Consider the following 24,856-nt stretch of genomic DNA (forward strand, 5'->3'; position numbering starts at 1 on the left):
AGGCTGGCCTCGAACTCACAGAGATCTGCCTGGCTCTGCCTCCCGAGTGCTGGGATTAAAGGCGTGCGCCACCACCGCCCTGGCTTTTTTTTTTTTTTTTTTTTTCATGTTTGTTTTTATATTGCGACCACAATTTAAAACATTGATGGTTTTAAGTACGACAGCCCACATATTTAAAACATATTGCTATTGTTTATTTACTTCTAATGCACTATATCATGCTAGAGGCAAAATACATATCATAGTCATTTCAATGACTTAGTTTCATTAAAAATTTGGTAATTCCATAGTTTCATTGAAGAATTAAAAAATCTGTTGAATTTATATCCTTCTTAGTGTACTTATTATAAATAACAATATTTATAATATAATTTTTACATTTAATATATTATAAATTATAATACATTATAAAATATTATAAACACATAATATTTATAATAACAGTGTGATAAAGAACCAGAAAATGCATAATTATATATTATATATAATTAGAGGGGATAATTATTATTCAATGTATTTCAATAAGAATTCAGTGTAATTCTATAATTCAGATCACTTTTCTGGTGCAAATAAAATTTTTCATCAATGGCTTCATTCTGCATATTAAATTAAAATTCATATTTATTAAATTAAATTATAACATTTGTTCTAGTGTAGTGAAAATAATGCTGGGTACACTACTTACTAGTGTTGAGACAATGTGTCTGAACGGAACATCCCTTGCTTCATTTATATCAGCTGCAAAATAGACCTTTAATAGACAACAGTGACAAAAATGTACTTTTAAACAATTTATATTGTAGTGTACACATAATGCCAAATGTGTTAAAATTATTCACAATAATTAAAAAATTTTGTAGTTACTATTTGTAAGATTTTAAAATTTTCATAGTTTTTCTATTATCAAATGAATATAGCATATTTTATTTATATAATCCAACATGTCTGAATCATAATAACGTACACATTTTCGAACCCTCAAAATTATAGAGCATAGGGAAGATTAGAAATAAGTTAAAATATTTTTTCCTGAGTGTTTTGTCTGTCCTGAACTGTCTGATCATTTCTTACTTATTAAAGAACACGGATAAACTTTATAGTGTTTCTTTATAGACCAGAATCAGTTCAAGTCAAAATATCTGTTTAAATTTATATACAGAATTTTAATTTAGATACATTACCTATAGTCATTATAGAACTCTAAAGAAATGGGGGATGGGACAGATATCTTCTCTACTGATTTACACTCTCCCTAAATATACTTTTTTTAAATGCTCAAAATAAAGAAAGTGTACTTCATAGACTCACAATCATCTTCCTTAATTGCCTAGCTTGGCTTATACTGGGAACTGTCAATGAAGAATTAAGAGCAATAGGTATTTGATGCCCTGCGCTCCATAAGCAGCCAAGATACATTTCCTTGAAAACAGAGGGGTGAAAATTAAAGTGAAAGGTCTGTCATCTGGGTCACCATTTTGTTTAGTTCCACTGAACAAATGACAAGGCAGAGATGGGGCAATGAAGGAAACAAGTCACTTAGCCATGGAAACAGAGCATGCCTGCAAGGGTAGGGAGAGAAATTAGCATTTCCCACAGCCCTGATGTGGTCCTAACATTTGTGGTAGCATCAGTTCTAAATATGACCAAGTTGTGTTTATGATTCTGTGTTAATTATATCTGGAAGATGCATTTATAAAATGCCAGACAAGTGGAAAATAGTCTCTTAACAACCTGTCTGAATTATGTTTGGCTCTATTTTAGCAGCTAGTGATTTTTAAGTTGAAGATATAAAGACCTACATTTTATTTAATTTTACTTTTTACTTCAACTTTTCTGCATTGATGTCTTTTCTGTTTGTATTTGAAAATATAACTATTTGTGGAAAGTAGGACTGTAAAAATATCAGTAAGAAGATTTATTTTATAGAATACTACTTAAAATTATTTTTATGAATTTTGGGGAAATTATATTTTAAATGAATAAAAATGTTTCAAATCAGCACATAATTAATAATACCCTTAAGTGTAAAAAGAATAAAGTCATGCTAAAAAATTAGAATACAAACTTTGGCACTTTCATTGATGGGTTTTGTATTCATTTTCATTGTACTTTTGTGCTCATGCTTTAAAGAATGTGCAACATTTCCTTAAGATGGCACTTTAGCAAAAACCTTTATAAAGACAAATGTACTTTTTCCTAAATAAAATCAAGCTGAAGTTTAGTTTATCAGTACAGGGATGCAATGAATTTTATTATTGTTCAAAAATAGCTTTTCAGAGTTACATCATTGCATGTTTGAGGCTAGTCATGACTTTTGTTGTTTCTGAATAGAACTGAAGTTCTGAGTCATTTTCCAACCCTGTGTCATCATGCTGTTGACCAATGGCACCTGCTTCAAGCCATCCATCTTTACACTGATTGGAATTCCAGGCCTCGAGTCAGTGCAGCACTGGATTGGGATCCCATTCTTTGTTTCTTTTGTTCTGGCCACAACTGGAAACGGCCTCCTCATCACCATCATTCATAGAGAGCGCAGTCTCCATCAGCCCATGTATGTTTTTTTAGCTGTGTTGGCAGCTGTGGATCTGGGTCTCACCATATGCATCACCCCTAAAATGCTGGCTGTCTTTTGGCTACAGTCAAAGAAGATTCACTTTGACTCCTGTCTAACCCAGATGTATTTTACTCACACTTTCCAGTGCATGGAGTCTGGCATTCTCCTGGCCATGGCCTTTGACCGCTATGTGGCGATCTGTGATCCCCTGAGGCATTCTGCTGTTCTCACTAAGAAAGTACTAATTACCATCATCACACTGGTGACCACAAGAGCATCAGTTATCATCATCATGTGTCCTCTTCTAATTAAGTTGCGACTGACCCATTTCAGGACCACAATCATCTCTCATTCCTACTGTGAGCATATGGCTGTGGTGAAGCTGGCTACAGAAGATGTCAGGATCAACAAAGCATATGGACTTTTTGTGGCTTTTTCAGTCCTTGGATTTGATGTGATCTTCATTTTCTTGTCTTATGTGTTTATCTTCCAGGCTGTCTTTAAGTTGCCACAAAAGGAGGCCAGATTCAAAGCGTTCAACACATGCACAGCTCACATCTTTGTCTTTCTCCAGTTCTATATCCTCACATTTTTTACATCTTTCATACACAGATTCGGCTTTAATGTTGCTCCTTATGTTCACATTCTATTGTCAAACCTCTATCTGCTTGTACCACCCCTGCTAAACCCTATTGTATACGGAGTGAAGACCAAGCAGATTCGAGAGGGAGTTATCAAAATGTTTGCTTCCAAAGGTTAAATTGGCTGATTCTCCAGATATGCTTGCACTCTTTATAATGTGTTTGTCAAGCTTGCTATACAGCATAACACTGTGGAGGTCTTTGTATTGATTGTATTCTCTATAAGATAGGCACACATTTATAACTAAAAGTGTAAATTATAGGTAATTATATGTTCATTTAAATACCATTTTAATTATTCTTCATTCTAATTTTTATCAGAGTTTTTAGTATCTTTGCAGGTGTACTTTATTCTTAAAACAAGACCAATTTTATACAATGCTATCTTAAGTTATGTTCTTTTTATTAGTTATTACTGACATCAAGTATTCTCATCTTTCTACTGCCAGATTCTAAACAATGGGTAGATTTTCAAACTTAATATTTCAATTGTTAGTAAATTTCTAATTGTGTCTGTTACAATTAATAATTACATCTTTGCATATAATATGGCATAGTATATATGAAAAATCCTAATCACATTATTGTTTTTGGAATAATTATGGGTTCTATGACATATATTCTTATTTGAACTATTTTCTGAGAAAACAAAAAATTTCATTAAATATTACTTTAATCATCTTTAAATGTCTTCTTGAAGAATGACAGGTCATTTTATTTTATGAAAACTTTCCATTTTTTTCATCAGTGTGCCTCAAAAGCACATAGATGCACTTTTGTGGGATAATGTTGTTTGTCTTTTTTCAATATTGGCATATATCTTAATGGTGGAACCCTTGCCTAGTATATCCGTTCTCACAATAAGACCTCTAAACCTATGAAACAAGATCTTCCTGTCTATGTGTTATCATTTATATCTCTAAATAGCTAAAACTAGGCTCCTGATACAATATATGCACAGAAATATTCTAGTTAGGATTTCAATTGAAGTTCTTTTTTAGTATTCCAAGATGGTTGTTCCATTCCATGATCTCTTCTGGTTCAAACACATTCCTAAAAGTTTGTTCCTGGCGAGGGGTTTCCATCCTCTGGGTGCTGTCTCTCTGACAAGTGAAATGTGTACCTGATTCAGTAAAATACTTTCCCATAATGCACTTAGCTTAGCAGGTTGTATCAAGGAGGAGAGAGGAATCTGCATTTGCTCTGTGATAATTTGGTGCATGGCAACATAAAGTCTACCTGACCGGAACTTCCTGCAACTTTGAAATCATTTTTAATATTTTTCTCTGTTTTTAGTTTAAAATCATTTTGTTGCCATGAACTCACAAATAAAAACATCATGCAACTAGATTAGCATATAAATTGTATTTTATCTCCTAAAATCCTCTTTATTTGCCTTTCTAGACTAAAGCATTTGTTATGAACACAATACACAGTCTCCAGATAGTGTGATTGAGAACAGAGGGTCAAACTGTCACTGAATTCACTTTTTAGGTTTTCCTCTTCTACAAGTTTAGGATTATGTTTACTCTAGCCTCCTGCCACCTGTTTCTGTGGACTTCATTTTAATATCATCATTCAACTTGTTTTATCATTGATCCTCCTTTGAATTTGACCTAAAAATGTGTATTATTTACCTACTTAACTTGTGCCTAGATTCAAAGTACTAAGTCAGCATATCAAAACAGCAGTGGCAATAACACTTTATAGTTGCATGAGCCACATCTGGGGAATCCAAGTGGCATTTTCCACAGCACTCCCTGTAATTATTCTCTTCTCTTGCTGTACCCATCACGGTTGATCTAAAATAGTGTTACTGTAGCTCCTCATTTTAATTTTCCTGATAACAAACTGCTTGAAATTTGCATATCATCTTTACAAAAGATTTAAAATCCTTTGCTGTTCTTAGCTGAGTTTATTGTCTTTTTGCTGCCTTGTCCAAAATCTACCTTATGTATTAAGAAGCAACTATATGTTCAGACATATTAATGGCACATATTTTCTTCTAGTTAATAACTTACAATTTTGTTTTCTTCATAATATCACTTACAAATTTGGGTTCTTTTTGTTGTTGTTGTTTATTTATTGTTGCTTTTGTTTTTTAAGGAAATATACTATAATAAAATAAGATAAAACAAAAAGTAATGAATCAGAATTGAACAAAACAAACAGAAGGAAAAGAGCCCAAGAGAAGGTACTAAAAACAGAAATCCACTTGTTCACACATTGAGGAATGCCATAAAAAAACAATAAATTGGAAGCTTTTTTATACATATGCAAAGGACCTATATGGTAAAAACAGAGAAGAAAAAAAATCTAAATAAAATAAAATTAAAAAATAATAAAACATTAAAAAAAGAGTCTGACATGAAATTGTGAGACAAGGGACCTCCAAAGATACCACTGAGTGTTTTTTCTGTTAGTCATCTATTGCCCAGCAATTGACAAGTGGCATCAATTGAAGACTGCTTCTGGGTTAGGGATGGGGCATGCGTCCACTTCTCATTTCAGCTCTAGGTCCCCATCTGGTACAAACCAGTGCAAGCCCCATGCATGCTGCCTTGGTTTCTGTGAATTCATGTGTTCTGTTCATTGAACCTGTTGATTCAGAGAATCATGTTTTATGGAGTGCTTCATCCCTTCTGGCTCTAATACTCTTTCTGCCTCTGGGTTCCTTGAGCTCTGAGAGGAGAGATTTGATGGAGACATTCTGTTTAGGGCTAAATGTTTGAAGGTCGCTCATTCTCTGCATATGTCTGGCTATGTTCTCACTATGTAGTCCTGGCTATCCTGAGACTAGCTTTGTAGACCAGGTTGGCCTTGAACTTAAAAAGATCCATCTGCCTCTGCCTCCCAAGTGCTGAGATTAAAGGAATGCACCACATGCCTGTCTTTTGCTTTAAAAAATTAAAACAGTCAATTTCATTAAGAACATAGGAAATACAATCTTTGAATAATCATAATTAGATGTTTTTTCTAACCTCCATTAATTAATTCCAGACACTTTAATGGACTCATTGTGTTCATGAAAACACAAGACAATTAATATTCTGTATTTGTAAGCACTGAATATTTTCTTAGCCCATCTAGTAATGGCGTATGATTGTAAAGGTATTTGTTGTCTGATGACAACTTGCCACCTGAAAATTGGTTCTATCCCCCGAACAGCAACAATTTTTTAAAAAATATTTCATTCTTCTTTTCTGTCTATATTATCTTCTGTCAACAGAAAATCAGAAATATTAATAAAAATTGTCCATAACTCCGAATTTCTGGTGAAATTATCTCTTTTAATACAATGCAAGATATTTGGAAGAATTCTCCAATAACTACATTATGTAGGTGAAAGTGAAATTTTATTTTGTACATTAAATTCACTCACTTCTGCAAAGTTTCAGGACTCAGATGCTGCTTTTAAAATTCTGAACATTAAAATTTTCTTATAAACAATATCTACACACTTGAGTATGAATACTGGTATATTTCATACTTCCTCAAAGGAGGTAACAGTTGAGTGAGGATGTATGTTGCCTACTGATGTTGATGAAAAGCAAAATAGTTACATTTGTAATATTTGTAAAACTCCAATCAATATCCCAGTTGTATTTCCAGATCAATTCAATGCATTAAAGATATGTTTGAGAAAAACAGAAAGATTACTATTTTCATTTGTATTTATTCATTTTGCCATAGAAAATCAAAGATTGTGGTTGATATATTGTGCACCCCAATAAAGTTATCTGGGGGTCAGAGAATAGAACAGTCACTATATTAAACATAGGTTTAGGCAGTGGTAGCACAGGCCTTTAATCCTAGCATTCAGGGTCCAGAGATTCATCTGGATCTCTGTGAGTTCAAGGCCACACTGAGAACAGAGCCAAGTGTGGTGACAGATTCCTTTAATCCCAGCACTTGAGATCTCACATCTTGCTTGGGAAAGACACACATCTTTGATCCCAGGAAGTGATGATAGGAAGCAGAAAGGTATATAAGGCATGAAGACCAGGAACTAGAGACTTTTTAAGCTTTTAGGCTTTTAGCAGCAGTTTAGGTGAGATCAATTCGGGAGAAGACTCGGAGGCTTCCAGTTTGAGAAGTTGGCAAGGTGAGGTTAGCTGTGGCTTGTTCTGTTTCTCTGATCTTTCAGCATTCACCCCAATACCTGGCTCTGGGTTTGTTTTTATTAATGAGACATTTTAAGATTCTGCTACAAAAGATTCTGGAGTCAAGTATTTTTTTTTCCAAATAGAATATTATATTATTCTCAAATAGTCACAGCTTAACATTGTTTCCATATTAAAGACTAGTGGGGTTCCCCCCTCTCTCCTGTAGTGGATCCCACTAAGGAGAATGTAACACTGAACACTAATGCAGAGAGAATACATAAGGATTCAAGACCCCTAAACATTCTCCAATGCCTGTTCCTTCAGTCACTATAGCATCTTCTTGCATAAGGATCTCTTCAAATGACAATCCAGAGAAGTGTTAAAATTGCCCTCTTGGGTTATATTTTCATCCTTTAGAACTAAACATATGCAACCTCCCCCTACTTCGAGGTTAAAGTGTGGACTACACGCTCACGGATCTGCTTGGTTCGCACACCATAGATTACAGGATTGAGGGCTGGCGGGATGACCACATAGAGGTTGGCAACAAGAATATGGACGTAGCGAGGGATTTTTTTTCCAAATCGGTGAGTGAGGAAGGAGAAGAGGGAGGGTGTGTAAAAAACACACATGACCCCAACGTGGGAGCCACATGTGCCCAACGCTTTGTGTCGTGCATCTTTAGAAGGGAGGCGAAAAACAGCACGGAGAATATATGCATAGGAGATTCCAACCAAAGCCACATCCAAAATAAGAAAAGAAGCTACAAAAAGCCCATAAATGGCATTGATGCTAATGCTAGCACAGGCCAACTTAGCAATGCCCATGTGTTCACAGTAGGAGTGGGTGATAACCCGGGCTTCACAGAAGGGCAGACGGTGGGTTAGGTATAGAATGGGCAACATGAGCAGGACTGGGCGCATTACAATACCCACACCAATGCCTACCAGCACCCGGGGTGTCAGAATGGTTGTGTATCGGAGAGGCACACAAATGGCAGCATAGCGGTCAAACGCCATAGCCAGCAAGACTGCGGACTCCATTCCTGTAAAGGTGTGTATCAGAAACATCTGAGCTACACAGTTTCCAAAACCAATTTCATGTGCATCAAACCAGAAGATACCTAACATCCGAGGTACTGAGGATGTGGAGAGTGCTAGATCTATGGCTGATAAGATGGCCAGAAAGTAGAACATAGGATCTCTCAGAGTACGGTCTATCCAGATGACCAATAGAATTGTGGTATTCCCCAGTAAAGCCATTAAGTAGATGCAGCAAAAAGGCATGGAAATCCATCCATGGAAATTCTCAAGTCCAGGAATGCCTACAAGATAAAAGGTGTCTGGGTGGAAAGTGGAAAAGTTGTTGTGGAGCATCTTGCCTTTGATGTTGGAGAAGTAGTAACTCTAGAAGAAAAACTAGAGTTTAGACATGCTTAGCTTACAACATCTCTGTGAACATTTTTTTTCTAAATTCACATAACTTTTATTACAGTATGTTATCATCTGTATTTATTAATCGTTAATTATTAATTTTGCTAGTCTATAAGTTAAATGATATTAAAGATATATAAATATAGGAAACAACAAAGACTAATAAACATTTGGTTCTATTTGTTGTTTCAGGCATCCATTGCTGTCTTGGAAAAGATTTCTTGCAGATGATGGAGGATGACTGTGTTTATAAATTACCTGCTTTGCAATCTTTTATGTTAAAGCTAAAACATTGTTGAATTGGGCATAGGTTACACAGTGCAATTTGTAGTTTGCTTTTGACCCAAAAGTTAAAAGTTTCCCACTGCCCTTTTAATTCTATGGCCACCCTATAAGCATCCTTTGTGCTATTGGGGTTTTATGGTAGAGTTTGTTGTTTGATGATTTTGGTTTGGTTCAGTTTGCTTACTTGTTAATCTGAGTGTAATTTGACTATTCTTATGAACCATAGACATACTTTTCAATGGCAATACAATTAATAATTGAAATATAACTATTATTTTTTATTTTATTATTTAAAAAATTTCCATTTGTAGATTCATTGTTCATAGCACTGTATTACAGGAGAAGACTTTCACTCCGGTACATATTGTAAGATGAGAATATTGTCCCACAACATTTCTACACTCTCTTCTCACCCCAACCCTCTCACTGTTCTCTTTGCTTTTGTTTCATTCTGATGTTATGTGTGTCAAAATGTGAGTCCAAAATCCAGTATATGCCTGAACTGAGACTTCTCAAATGGAAAAGACATCATTTATAACATGTTTTTCCCCAAAGTTTCAGACATTAAGTTACTATTTCACAAAACCTGAAGTTTAATTTAAAATATATGAAGTTTGTGTTTATATTGTAATCTCAGTCCCCTCTCTATGATAAAATGCTTTAGATTCGCACATCAAAATAATCACAGAAAGTCAGACGTAATCACTGAATAAAGAATCTGCAATATATGTAAGATATAGGTGTGACTACACACACGGAATAACAGAAAATCTAGTGAGTTCTGAAAACTGGTTTGTTCATTATCAACAATGGTACATATTTAGAAAATTAGTCCCCTAATGAAGACTCCTGTTTCACTAATTCATCCTCCCAGTATTACTCACATATGCCCACAAAGAGTTGAGCCTGAAGTAGTGCCACAAACCTGTGAACCACGGCAGCTCAGAATCATCTCATCTATGGGAGTAAACACACAGCCTGGTTGCAATTGGTCTAAAAAGGGCCACAAACTCAGTATTTTGTGAAATTCCAAGAAACAGACCAGTTTCTTCACTGCATGTGGGGAGAAGGGTTTGCCCACTTGGAGACAGCAGGAAGAAGCAGGCACAGAGAAGTAAAGCTGGTCAACACCTGGCTGAAGAAACCCCTGCTGTGCTTGGTAACACCTCAGCTATATTCCTTCCTCCCCTCTTTCTTCCTCTTCCTCTTCTTCCCCCATTCATCTTTCTCCCTCCTTGAATCCCTATCTCCCACTTCCTCTATCTTTCAGAAAGAAGAGCTATATAGGACTAAAATTAAACAGTAGATGAGATGATAGAGGAATGTAGAAATAAAGCAGAAAGTAAAGGTTTAAAAGAAAAGAGATGAGACTGAGGGAGAGAGGGAGAGAAAAAGTAGCTCTGAAGGTATCTATAGAAAGGAGAGCAAAGTTCATTCTTGAGAATAATTTGTTACTATTTTTTAAAATTTTCCTTCTGGTAAATTCTTCATGGAACATTTTTCTGGAATCTCTGCATCTCCTCTCCCAGTCCTCTAATGTAATCAGATTCATAAGTCTGCATTTGACACTGGTTTTCTGAAAGCCTGATAATTGTTTCTATTCTTGAGGGGGAAATCCATAAGCTAATAAACAATCATCTCTAGGAGTGGATATTGCCATATATCACTAAGATTGGATACCATCATTTATATCATTCATTAAATTCTCTCTGCAGATGGCAATTTTGAAAATACAAGTGCCACAAACTGTTCCAGTAAAGATAGGAGGCAGGATCTCTCTGTAACATGAAACAGAGACTGTCAGCTTACTAAATTCAGCTAAACAGGAGTCTAATCAACATCCTGTTTATGGCATGTTTCATAGGAAGCTCACCTCCAGCTGGGGTGGGTCTAGCGACCTTTTGTGTATCTACTAAAAGGAGGAGATCTTTATAATATCACTATATAGAGTCCCTGGGGGGCTGTCTAAAGTTAAAGTCAGTTCAAATCTATTTCATCTCTCAGGATTAACACCTCAGTGCCTCTTGGGAAAGACTGCATTTTCTTCATCAGGGACAGGTAGACTAGTGCTGAGTAGAAAGTCTCCTCATCTACTTCTCCCCAAAAACCATTAAAGCTTGGAATTGAGAGGTACAATGAACTGCCACATGGAGGATCTATGTGAGGAGAACAGCCTTCCTGGGAAAGCTTTAATTCTCATTTTCTGAGAAATAATAATTATGTCATTAATCATTAACAACTCACATGCTTGTCTCACTTCCCACATCTGTGTCTTAACACTCACCAACATTCACAAAAACATCCTAGATTCCAAATCACATAAGGCCTCATTTCTTCTCCAGCAAGGCTAAACTTACTGATGTAAACATAAGATAATACAAATTAAAATAGCAAAGTACAATTATAAAGAAAGGAAAGGTGTAGCATTGTTCAAGACTTACAGTGTAACAAATCAAATGTGTCTCAACCTCATGAATAATAAATCCATAGTAGTCTGGTGATACATGCTATAATCGCAGCACTCAAGAGATTGAAGCAAGAAGTTCATGAGTTTAAGACTAGTTTTAGCTACATAGTGAAGCCTTGTCTAAAGGAAAGGATTGAAGGAAAGAAGGGAAAAAATATTAATTGTACAAAAAATATATCAAATATGTTTACAGAGAGAGAGAAAAAGAAAGGAAAGAAAAAGAAGTGTAGGAAGCCTGTGTTAATATCATTATTTTTTTCTGTTTTATTAAAAATATAATCATTTCTCATACAGTAAAGCCCGACTACAGTTGCCCCTCCTTCTACTCCTCCCAGTTCCTCCCCACTTCCCCTCCCATTCAGATCCATTCCCTCTCTTTCTTACATTAGAAAATAACAGGCTTCTAAGATATAACAACAAAATAACAAAATAAAATATAATAAGATAAAACAGAAGCATCACATCAAAATTGGACAAGGCAACCCAACAGAAGGAAAGGAGCCTCCAAGAGAAGGCACATGAATCAGAGGCCCACTTGTTCACACACTCAGAGGTGCCATAAAAAACACTAAACTTAAAGCTATATACACAGAGGCCCTGATACAGACCCATGTAGGCCCCGTGCTTGCTGCTTCAGTCTCTGTGACTTTGTATGATTTTGTACAGTTGATTTTGATGGCCTTGTTTTCCTAGTGTCTTTCATCTCCAGTAACCCTTACAATCTGTCTACCTCTTTTGTTGGGTTTCCTGAGTTTATTTTCTTTGTGTGTATGTGTGTTTTAAAGAAAAACAATTTATTCATTTTACATACCAAAAATTCCCCTCTTCCCTCCTCCTGCCCCTCCAGCCTCCCCCTCCCAACCCACCCCCAATTACCTCCTACAAGAAGGTAAGGCCTCCCATGGGGAGGTTCATTTAGTAGGGGCAGGTCCAAGGCCTTCCCCTTGCCTCAAGGCTACACAAGGTGTCCCATCATAGAAGTAGGCTCTAAAAGGCCTGCTCATGCATCAAGGATGGATTCTGATCCTACTGCCAGGGGGCCCCTTAAGCAGATCATGCTATACAACTGTCTCGATATGCAGAGGACCTAGTCCAGTCCCATGCAGGCTTCACAGCTCTTGATCTAAATTTCATGAGTTCCCACTAGTTTGGTTTGATTGTCTCTGTAGGTTTCCCCATCATGATCTTGATGCCTCTGCTCATAGAATTCCTCTTCCCTTTCTTCAGCTGGATTCCTGGAGCTTGGACTAGTGTTTGGCTCTAGAGCTCTGCATCTGCTTCCTTCAGTTACTGGAGAAAGGCTCTATGATGACAGTTAGGGAATTCACCAATATGATTACTGGGGTAAGCCAGTTCAGGCACCCTCCCCACTACTGCTACTACTAGTTGTCAAAGCTGGGGTCATCCTTGGGGATTCTTTAGAACTTCCCTAGCACCCAGTTTCTCCCTATCCCCATGATGTCTCTTTTTATCATGATATCTTTTTCATTGCTCTCCCACTCCATCTCTGTTCCAGCTTGACCATCCTGTTCCCTTATATTCTTATCCCCCATCCCCTACCCTTCATTGCCTACCCTTTATCCCCAGTTTGCTAATGGAGATTTCATCTATTTCCCTTTCCCAGGATAATCCATTCATCCCTCTTTGGGACCTCCTTGTTAGCTAGCTTCTCTGGAGCTGTGGGTTGTAGTCTGGTTATTCTTTGCTTTGATGGGTGATGCCGTTCTATATGCTATGAATATGTGTTACTCTGATTGGTTGATAAATAAAGCTGTTTGGCCAATGGTGAGGTCTCAGAATAAGGTTAGGCGGGACATTCTAAAGAGAAAGAGAGGAAGAAAGAAAAAGAGTGCAGAGGAGATGCTGCTAGCCGCCATTAGAGGAAACTAGGTATAAAGTTACCAGTAAGCCATGACTCATGTGGCAAAGTATAGATTTATAGATATGCATTAACTTAAGATATAAGAGCTAGCTATCGAGAAGCCTGAGCCATTAGGCCATACAGTTAGTAATTAATATAAGCCTCTGTGTGTTCATTTGGGTCTGAGCAGCTGAAGGACCTCGGGATTGCAGGAGCCAAGACCAGAAAAACTTCAGCTACCATTGTTTTTGTTTGTTGTTACTTGAATTAAATTCACTCTTTGGCAGTCTCATACACACATACACACTGATTGTTCTCACACCACCCTCTTTTAGTTCCTTCCTTCCCTTGTCTACACCCTCTTTCCTACAACTCTCTTTCTCACATTTATGCCTATATATTTTGTTTGTGACTTACTGAGAGGGATGCATATGGAATTTAGCTCTGTGAGAACACTTGCCTAGGAAGCCCAGCAAATTCAAGGCCCTGTGTTCTTTCCTCAGCTTCTGGCAGAATAGTGGGGGGAATACTGTAAGGAAACTAAAGCCTTAATTATATCATGGGCCACTAAAATAACCAACTTTGAAACCTGCCTTGCAATAGATTTATTGTTGTGTGAATAATATTTTGTTATAGTTCAAATAAATGTAAACCTTATTACTTTTATTTGCTACCTGAGCAATGTTAGCTGGAATAATGGTTGTAAATGTCTTTAAGATAATTATTATATATTATTAAAATTACTTGTCACAAATAACCTACCAATTTACATTTATTTTGCATCAATAAAGTAATTAGGTTAGAAAAACATGCCCCGACTCAATTCATTTACATGCTAAATGCTTTTAGAATCTACTCATTTGGGGCTGGAGATGTAGCTTATTTCATAGATTTTCTGGCATTGAAGATCTGGGTTCAGTCTCTATCACACATAAACAGAGCCTGGCACTAGTATAATGCCAGCACAAGAAGGATGAGGCAGAAAGATGGGATGCTCAGTGTCAAACTCAGTTACACAGCATATAAGTAAACCATTTGCTCACAAATTAGCAGCCTACATTTTTTTCTGACTCTAACTCTTAATATTTATGGTATACTGATATATGAGAATTCATTTTGTTATAAACTGACCTTTTTAGAAAAAAATGTTTTAAGGGAAAATTTTAAAATGTCAGTGACAAAAATAAATAGCATGAATGGGAAACTGAAATAAAGAAATACCTTGTAATGTAGGTATATTGATATTATAGAGGAATTTTTTAAAGGAGTCAGTTTATATCTTCAAAATAAGAGGAATGTTAAAGATACTGAGTAAATTGAAGTTGAAAGAACTATAGGACATGGAGAATGAAGCAAATGACAAAATAGCATATGACAATTGCTAGAACTCAGTAGCAATAGAGACATACAGAAAACATCTAAAAGATGTTTATGAAGTGATATCATATGATAGAGATAGTTGAAAGTAGCTAGTGAAAGAAAAGTTTTCAGAGATAGGGTCATCATATAATATACAAATAATTACAATATGAAAAGGTAAGTAGAGGAAGATATAACTAAAATGAGAGGAATGTGGTTTCAGAAGAAAAAAATCATGGAAATATCTGTATACTTACTGCATAAAAAGGAATAGGTGCTAGGTACATAATTATTTACAATTTAAATATTATATTTTAAAAACCAAAAGGTGTTGCTAAGTTGATAGAGGGGTAGAGATAAAGATAGAGCTATAGAAATAGAGAGGAGAGACAGAGACAAAAAGACAGAGAGATGCAAAGTGCAGGTTAATCAATGATAGACCTGGAGAAAAAAATGAGCATTCTTTTCAATTTTCCTTGAATAAGATCTTCAAAGCTGCTACGAAATTTTCATAAAATCTGAATTAATTTAACCTTAGCCTCTGAATTAAATGTGTATTTGCTTATGTGCATTATAAATAAAATTTAGTGTTCTTCATTTCACATTACAACTTCAGGAAATATTCATAGCAGCAAAGCTCTCAAGTGTAGACACAAAACAAAGAAAATTGTTAACACAAGTGGCAACTGCCAAGACCAAGTTGTATTAAAGCAGGACACTCACTACAGAAAACATTGTGGAAGTAAATCCCTCATGGTTGGGTTAGAAAGATGACTCACAGATTAAGAAGTACTTGGTGATCTTGCAGGGGATCAGGTAAGATTCTCAAGGTTCCCAGCACCTACTTGGTGTCTAACAACCTTCTGCAACCCCATTTCCTGAGGCTCTATTGCCCTCTTCTGCCCTTCATAGATACTGTATGCATGTGGTTCACAGACAAAAACACTGACAAAACATCTATGCAAATAAAGGATAAAATAAATAAATCCGTTGTTTAAATCCCTCATACTTAATCTATTAGAAAGTAACCAGGACTGCATTTGTAAAATATATTATTGAGAAAAATTAAAACATTTATTAAAGGAAGAACATGATAATCATTGTTTAACTATTAACATCAAGTGAGCAATGTTGGGACAAAGGACAAAATAATTACAAATTTGTTTTAAAAAAGCTAAGAACAAATGGATGGGTGGAAAATGTGAGCAACCTCTGCAGGCTATGAACAATTCTTTTAATTATATTTAAATAATTGGATTGGTCCATGGAAACCAATTGTGTGTGAGTTGACATTTACCATATGAATTGATGCATCACAGTCTAAACTCAAATTCATACAAGACAATAAAAATTTTCATCAAAAATATTTACATTTACAAAATATAACAAGTCGTCCCTCTGCTGAAGCACTTCATATATATATTTAAATATATATATTTAAAGTGTATCTATTTACAGTATACCACTAACACACACACTTTAATTTTTTATTTTTGCAATAACATTTTCTTCACACGGTCATAGATTTGCTTGGTTCTCACCCCATATATGACAGGATTGAGCATTGGCGGCACTACAACATAAAGGTTGGCCAGAAGTATATGTATATAGCGAGGTACATTTCTACCAAAGCGGTGTGTCATGAAAGAAAAGAGAGCTGGTGTGTAGAAGGCAAGAATGACACATACATGAGAACCACAAGTGCTAAGGGACTTGATTCGGGCTTCCCGAGAAGGGAGACGGAAAACAGCACGGAGTATATGTACATAAGAAAGAGCAATGGCTATAATGTCAAAAACCAGGATTGAAATAGCACCCAGACCATAGATTATATTGACCTTGATACTGGCACAAGCCAGGCGAGCAAGACCCATGTGTTCACAGTAGGTGTGGGGAATGACATGATTCCCACAGAAGGGCAACCGTAGTATGAGAAATACAAATGGAATAACAGAAAGAAATGATCTCACAAGCACCCCCAGACCAATCATGGAAACAACCTTGTTGGTGAGGATGGTGCTATACCGAAGTGGGTTGCAGATGGCCACATAGCGGTCATAAGCCATTGCCAAGAGGACTGCTGACTCCATGCCTGTGAAGTTGTGGATAAAAAACATCTGAGTGAGACAGGCACCAAAGAGTATTACCCTGAAGCTGAACCAGAAGATCCCAAGCATCTTAGGTATAGTCGCTGTTGAGAGGCCCAAGTCAATTGTAGCTAGCATGGCCAGAAAGTAGAACATGGGCTGGTGGAGGCTGCTCTCAGTCTTAATCACCAACAAGATAGTAAAGTTCCCAAGGAGAGCAATCAGGTACACAGCACAGAAAGGGAAGCCAATCCAGATGTGGAAAGACTCTAGTCCTGGGATCCCCAGCAATAGGAAGAAGGAAGGGTGAAACTGGGTGTCATTGGGAAGAAGCATCCTTCTAGATACCATCTAAGTCCATGGTCCTAAGGAATAAACATTCATCAGTCTTCAGGGTTGCAGGTCAAAATCTGTGGAGATAGATACCTAATGTAAAAACATTGTACTGATTGTGTGTGTTCTGTGCTTCAGTATAAACACACAATTCAAAATATCTAAGAGTAAATCTTTTAATTAATTATATAACTAACTAATTAATTAATTTTACATTCTGACCAAAATTTCTCTTCCCTCCTTTCTTCCCAGTCCTTCCCCCAACTCCAGTCTGCCCCCCATTTACTCCTCCTCTGTTACTATTCAGAAAAAGGAAGGCCTCCCATGGATATGGATGAAATATGGTATATCAATTTGCAGTTAGACTAAGCACCTCACCTTGTATTAAGGCTTGGCAAGGTGACCCAATATGAGGAATAGGGTCTCAAATGCCAGCAAATGAGTAAGAGACAGAGTCTCATAAGAAGACAAGAAAACCACAGAATCAACTAACCTGGGCTCCCAGGAGCTCCCAGAGACTAAATCAACAACCAGGGAGCCTGCATGGGACTGACCTAGACCTTCTGCATTTCTGCATATATGTAACAGTTGTGTAGCTAAGAGTAAATTTTTGATGGCTGACAGAATCATGCCATGAATTGAGATAAGAGTAGTAGATAAGATTGTCATTGATGTTGTGGTAAAGGTTTGGTTTAGCAAACACCCATTTTATATTCTCTATCATCATGGCCAACAGAATTCTTTTCACTTTGACAAGAAAGGTTCTCTACTAAGCATCATTTTCTCAAGCTGTTAAAAAAGATAATGTGCTGTCAATATATTTTTTGAAATGTAGTCTCAACTCTTAAAAATTATTTAAAAGCTTAGAATTGACTCTTTGTCAGTACATGTTTATTATAATTTCAAAATTATAATGTAATATAGTCAAAGTAACAGCATCAAACACCCCTATTGAGGTACTACAGTCTACCATGTGAAATGTTATATCAAAACATGTACAAATAACATAATCCTTATAAACATTTACAGACAACATACACATTCTTACCTTTTACAAAGGAAATGAACTTCAATTATTTCAGATTCTTCTATAGTTTTCATCTAGGGGAAATTGAAATGAAAGTAGTTAATTAAAATAGAGAATAAAAAGGAAATGATAATCTCTGCCTTGATTGTATAATATTACAAAGCTCCCCAGAAATGTGTATATTCATATGCATATTTTAAACTCATGTCTATTCAAATACTAGATATCAGTATATTTTCTCTAAATTCAAGACAACTAAGATTTTGAGTTGTCCAAAATATGCCAAACAAATTTCAAAGACTAGATACAAAGAAAAAAATATTCTGTATAATTAGTAGCCATGTACCTTTTCAGTTGCCCAAGACTACCTGTTGTTTTCTATTTTCATGCACATTACTTAAGACATTATAGGGAATGTTTTTAAAGCATTCAATCATTTATTATGCTGATGGTTTCACAGTAAAAAGTAACCCTTGTTCACGTGTATCCTTCAAGATTGCAGAGGAATAAAACAATTCTAATCAAGACGTCTGTATCAGAATAAGAACAGGGGTTTTATCAAGAAGACACTGATGGGAGCAATAAGCAAACTGGGTGGGTGGGAGGATAACTCAGTATAATATGGGTGAGGAAATGGGGGACCCCTCACCTGCAAAGCGAACATTTCAATAGAAGGAAAGTCAAGGACAAGGGATATTTGTTGTATGGAAGATGCTGAAATTTCCACCAGAAGAGTGTATTTTTCCCCATAAGGCTGTCCTTATGATGGGATAAAGGACACCTTTTAAAAGGTGTTACATAGGAGCAAAAGCAGGATTCTACCTCTGAAGTTGAAATTTACTTTTTTATAATTTTTTTATAAAACAATGATGTGTTATTTTATAAAATAAATTTTCTGTGCTTCTAAATCACCCTTGTGACAAAACAAGACAGCTAATAGTCTTTGAACGCTGTTTTTCTCTTTTCCCAGTGTACCACCCATTGTAATAGAATCTCAGTAAATAAGAAAATAGCTTTTTCTAATCTGTGTAGTGCCCATGATTTATATAAATTTAAATTTAATTGTAAAGGATACATAAAAAATCATTGTTCAGATATAACAAAATAACATAAGAGAAATTAGCATGTCGAAATACATCAAATTCGTGAAAAATATTAAAAAAAAAAAAAAAATAAAAATCATTGGAATACTGATACTTTAAAGAAAAATATGAGAATGAAGAAAATTATATCTCAATGCAAAAATGGATAGTCTATGGTATGATGGTATCTGAGAAGTTGATTAAGTAGACAAATTACTGAATATACATAATTTTAAGACATACACAGAATAGTGAGATTGAACAGCTATCTCAAATTTCTAGTTCAGTGACCTAACCAGGTCAGAAATCTGAGCAACAGTGTCCTTCTTTGTTCTTATATATCTTTCAAAAAGTTCAGTTGATATTATTCCCCAATGTGTTTAAGAACATGCACATATCTCTACACTAATGGGATTATTTCAAACCGTTACTGTTTCTTAGCTAACTACAGCATAAGATCTGTATGAGACTAAAGTGTTGAAATCCTGTTTCCTGACAGGTCTAAAGAACCATGAACTGTCGGTCATGAAATTTGCACAACTACATTATCATTTTTGTCTCCTTGTCCTGTATAAAACTGAAATAGCAGCAGGGAAGAATGGCTCTAACTGGCCTGAAGCAATTATTTTAAGACATCTGAAAAAATATTTTTCATCATTTTTTAGATGTTAAGAGGTTGATTTTTCTCAAATGTGCATAGAAAGGATTTATGTGGAAATACAAATGCCCTTTCAAGTACATGACACTACCCTGTAACTTTTGTTTCTTGGTCTACTCTCTCTCTCTCTCTCTCTCTCTCTCTCTCTCTCTCTCTCTCTCTCTCTCTCTCTCTCTGTGTGTGTGTGTGTGTGTGTGTGTGTGTGTGTGTGTGTATGCACATCCATCTGTAAACCCCACCTGTGAGTGTGAAGTGGAAGACAGAGAAGACTCACCAGGCTTGGCAACAGAATGGGGCCCTGTCTCCTTTATCTCTTAGCTTATCTCCATCTTTATTAAGATTCTGCTCTTTCCAGGAAAGGCAGTTACACTGGAATATTCCACAGAGATAATTTTGTAATGGATATAAGTTCTCTGGGGAGTCTATTTTCTAGACTAGCCCTCACACAGGACGATGCTTTGATTGCTTATCCCGAAGCACAGAACATGTACAGTTGGGCAATTCTGGCTTCCAGAGAAATCAAGACAGAAAAAAAATTAGGGTTATGTCAGCAAGGTGGCAGAACAGAAGGGTCCTGGATTCATTTCCCAACAGAAATCATTCAATTAATAAATATCATGGATAAAACTTCTTTTAAGAAAATGCTAAAATTCACACAGAAAACACAATAATCTTGTGAGCAGAGTAAGAACACACAATGAAGTTTCATTTACCATCTGACTATCATAACAGAGATGTCTTAGTCCCTGAATTCTGCAGTGATATTGTGATATTAGTGCACCCTAATAAACTTATCTGGGGGTCAGAGAACAGAACACCACTATATTAAACATACACTTTAGACAATGGTAGCACACACTCCTTTAATCCTAGTGTTCCAGAGGCAGAGATCCATCTGGATCTCTGTGAGTTCAATGTCACACTGGAAATAACCAGGCATGGTGATACATGCCTTTAATCCCAGGAAGTGATGGCAGGAAGCAGAAAGGTATAAAAGGTGTGAAAACCAGGAACTAGAGCCTGGTTAAGCTTTTAGGCTTTTAGCAGCAGTTCAGCTGAGATTCATTCTGGATGAGGACTCAGAGGCTTCCAGTCTGAGGAAACAGGATCAGCTGAGGAATTGGCAAGATGAGGTAGCTGTGGCTGGTTCTGTTTCTCTGAATCTTTCAGCATTCATCCCAATACCTGGCTCCAGGTTTGTTTTTATTAATAAGACCTTTTAAGATTCTTGCTACAGAGTCCTCTCATAGGAAATAGAAGAGGCAAAAAAAAAATGTAGTAAAGCTATTCAATAGAGTCTTGTCACTTGTGACAACACAACTAATCTTATAGGATAGTATGCTCATTTACTAGTCCAGGCAGAAAAGACTAATTTTTTCTAGTCATATACATGAAATAAAAAAGTGAACTTATTGAAACATAAAGGCAGAAGGGAAAATGTTGCTTACAAAAGGCCAGATCCTGAAAGATAAAAGACAATACAGTTATTTAAAAGTTACAATGAAAAATATGAATAATTTTATTTTATTTTTACATTAACAATACCTTGAATTCTAGCTTTAGAGTAACACTTATTCATTAAAGAGATTAAATTTTGTTTAAGAATTACATTTTTTGATCCATGGCAAAACACCAGTTGCAGGCCAGCAGGGAAGACTCCTGAAGGCAGGCCTCCCCACCAACACCCCCCATCAGACCCTGTAATCTGCAAGACCCACTCCCCATCCCAAACCCATTCATCCCCCAGTGACCTCAGTGGCTCCCTGAGACATAGAATGCAACAGCTCTGATTGGACCAAGAGGTGAGTGACTCTTCTCCCATGCAGAGAGTCCTGCCTCTAAGGCCAAGGCCCTGAGGCACAACCTAGGACCCCTTCCATCCCCATCCATCGATGATTAGTTTCAGACCAGCAGGGAAGACCCCACCAACACCCCCATCAGACCCTGCAATTTACAGGTCCCACTCTCTACCCCAAACCCACCCATCCCCCTGCTACCTCAGGGGCTCTCTGAGACACAGACACATCAAGCATAGATTGGACCAAGAGCAGCTCCCTCAGACACAGACACCTTTTGTACCTATTGGAGGAAGAAATGGGTAGACACCAGTACAAAAACACATACAACAATATAAAGAGCAATATGGTACGACCAGAACCTGGCATCAGAAGAGGAGAGTTTTTCACAAAGGTCCCATAGTCTCTGCCATGTTGGGATTCAGCAGCAGCCACAGGGCACACACAGTGCTCAGGAACCCAAAGAGGCACCTCATTTTTCTGTGGAAAGACACAAACAGATCCCCGGGTCCACACCAACACCAGATCAGGTCTCTGCCAAGTGCCAGTAGAAAGATCCTTCCATTGCACCAGAGGATGATTTGCAACAGGAGCCCTCCAGTGCTGATCTGCAGCGGATACTCCAGCAGAATCCACTGATAAAAAATTTAAAATATATAAAACAAGGGAAAGAATAGAATGTGGAGAGGAGAGATGAGCCCCTAGCTCCCCCCGTTTACTTAAGCAAAATATGTTTTTAAGGTATAATGGCAGTGTTCTACTATAGCCTGTCCTTGAGGATTATAAGGAATACCAGTCTTATTAACAATAAAAAAATCTTGGCAGAATTAGGAAAATCCCATACTGCTGTAGGCAGGACTATTATCAGTCTTTATGCATTTTGGCACTCCCATATAAGCAAAAGCATGAAGACAATGATTCTTTACATCCTTAACCTTTTCTCCTGAATGGGCAGAAGCAAAAATCAGAGAAGAATATGTATCAATAGACACATGGACATATTGTAATTTTCTAAAAGAAGGCACGAGTGTGACATCTATCTGCCACACATGGTTAGGTAAAAGTCCTCAGGGATTAACTCCCAAATGAGGAACAGGTAAAAATTCAACACAAATAGGACATGATTTAACTATCTGGATGGTTTGTTCCTGGGTTATGCCTGTGTGATGTAGAAGAGATCTAGCATTGAGATGATAACGTTGGTGCAAATGAGTAGCCTTTTCAAAGGCAGAACAAATTAATGTGACAGCCATAGGAGTAATGGCATCAGCCCTCTGATTACCTTCGCTTAGAGGTCCTGACAATTGGGTATGAGCTCTAATATGGCCACATAAAGGTTATGTGAGTGGGACCATATGAGTCCTTGCATTTGCAATGAATATTCATGAATGGGAGAAATAGATGATGAAAGACCCCCCAGGGGAGATCTTCCTTCAGGAGAGACCCCAAACCCAAGGAACACACCGAAACCACCGATCAGATGCAAAAGCAAGAGGGTTTATTAGATACATGGGTACCCGGGGCGAAGTCTCTCGGAGGACTTGCGCCCCTTCCTAGGGCAAGGGGGACTTTTTATGGGATCCCAGGGGCAGAGGCGCGGTTACAGAAGCGAGAAGCATAGTTACAGGGTCCCTATTGGTTGTTTCAAAGAAGGCCAGGGTGAACTTGGGGTCGTATGTGTGTGGCTGACTTGGCCTTGCCCAGGGCATAGTGGGTGTTTTTCCAGCCCAGCCGCTTATTCCTCAAGGCCAGGGGGCCAGCCATAAAATATCCTGATTTGACTCAACTGTCTTTCTCCCGAGGCAGCTGACCACAGTTATCTCTCTCCCAAGGCCGGATGGCTGGCCACAGTTATCTCTCTCCCAAGGCCGGATGGCTAGCCAGCCACAGCTGTGAACTCCTGTTTTTCTGATTCCTTTAGAATGGCGTTTCTTAGGCTAAGTTATTGGGACTGGGGGGGGGGCATTTCATCGGCCCAACGCCCCATGTCCTTATAATGGAGCAGGGGTCTTTCAATGATATGTAGGCTGTTGTCTCCAAAGGCATAATGGCATGTGCCACATATTGGCTATCAGTATAAATATTTACATTCTCATCAGAAAACATCTGTAAAGCAAGCAACAGTGCCTGTACCTCTGCCATCTGGGCAGAAGTGCCCTGGACTTTCATTTTCTTTACTATGTTACCCGAAACCACCACAGCAAAACCATGTGAAGTGCCATCAGTAAATACCACAGGGGCCTGAGGAATAGGAGTCATCTGTACTATCTTGGGAAATATAACAGGATGCAATTTAAAAAATTGACACACATCATTGGAGGGGTAGGGAGTATCAAACCGACCCTGCATGGAGCATGCCAATATGGCCTAATCATTATCATTAGCTTGCAACCATGCTATTTGAGACTGGGTGTATGGGGTCACCACAATATCTGGCTCCTTATCAAAAGTTTGAACACTGATCTTGATTCCCTTAAATAAAATCTGAGCAACAGCCCGTGGATAAGAAGTAATGGTTTTTACTGGAGAAGCTGGGGAACGTACCCATAAAATAGGACCTTTTTGCCAAAACACTCCAGTAGGTGAATGAGAAAAACCAAAATATTCATGACCTAAATAATGATAGGGAAAGGATACCTGTAGCTTTTCTGGGGCTATCTGTAAATTAGCCAAGCTAAGAACCTCTTGTAATTTAGAAAAGGCATCAAAAACAAGTAGTTTATCTTTAGCAGCCAATTATATAAACATCTGGAAAAGCTTTTCGAACTGGAGCTATGACCAAAGACACATAAATTTGACATATAGTAGGGCTATTGGCCATTTCTTGAGGCAATATCACCCACTGATATCTTTGATAAGGTTCTTTGAGATTTTCTGATGGGACACTAAAAGCAAAGCAAGGATGTCCTTGGGATGCAAAGGAATGGTGAAGAAACAATCCCTCAAGTCAACCACAATTAAATGCCAATGTTTAGGAATTGCCACAGGGCAGGCAAGCGAGGCTGTGTTGCTCCCATGAGAAGCATGGTTTTATTTACAGCTCTAAGATCCTGTAATAGCCTCCATTTTCCTGACTTCTTTTTAATAACAAATATAGATGTGTTCCAAGGTGAAGTGGAAGGAATGATATGTCCAGCATCTAACTGTTCCTTAAATAAAACGTTCGC

General features: G+C 37.2%; 3 protein-coding genes across 3 annotated transcripts; 1 reads left to right on the top strand and 2 right to left on the bottom strand.

The window, feature by feature from the left end:
- The first annotated feature begins 2,369 nt into the window (after positions 1-2,369).
- Positions 2,370-3,314, top strand: LOC114706650 (olfactory receptor 52A5-like). The gene has a single exon (XM_028889142.1). It carries the CDS (start codon positions 2,370-2,372, stop codon positions 3,312-3,314), a length of 945 nt encoding a protein of 314 aa, XP_028744975.1.
- Positions 3,315-7,741: 4,427 nt separating this feature from the next.
- On the bottom strand, positions 7,742-8,686 carry LOC114706621 (olfactory receptor 52J3-like). Its single transcript, XM_028889098.1, has one exon. It carries the CDS (start codon positions 8,675-8,677, stop codon positions 7,742-7,744), a length of 936 nt encoding a protein of 311 aa, XP_028744931.1. The 5' UTR covers positions 8,678-8,686.
- Positions 8,687-16,177: 7,491 nt separating this feature from the next.
- LOC114706620 (olfactory receptor 52E2-like) lies at positions 16,178-17,147 on the bottom strand. Its single transcript, XM_028889097.2, has one exon. The coding sequence runs from the start codon at positions 17,142-17,144 to the stop codon at positions 16,194-16,196; it is 951 nt and encodes a 316-aa protein (XP_028744930.2). The 5' UTR covers positions 17,145-17,147; the 3' UTR covers positions 16,178-16,193.
- Between the last annotated feature and the right edge of the window lie 7,709 nt (positions 17,148-24,856).

The sequence above is a fragment of the Peromyscus leucopus genome, chromosome 1, assembly GCF_004664715.2.
Source record: "Peromyscus leucopus breed LL Stock chromosome 1, UCI_PerLeu_2.1, whole genome shotgun sequence".
In the NCBI taxonomy this organism is placed as follows: domain Eukaryota; kingdom Metazoa; phylum Chordata; class Mammalia; order Rodentia; family Cricetidae; genus Peromyscus; species Peromyscus leucopus.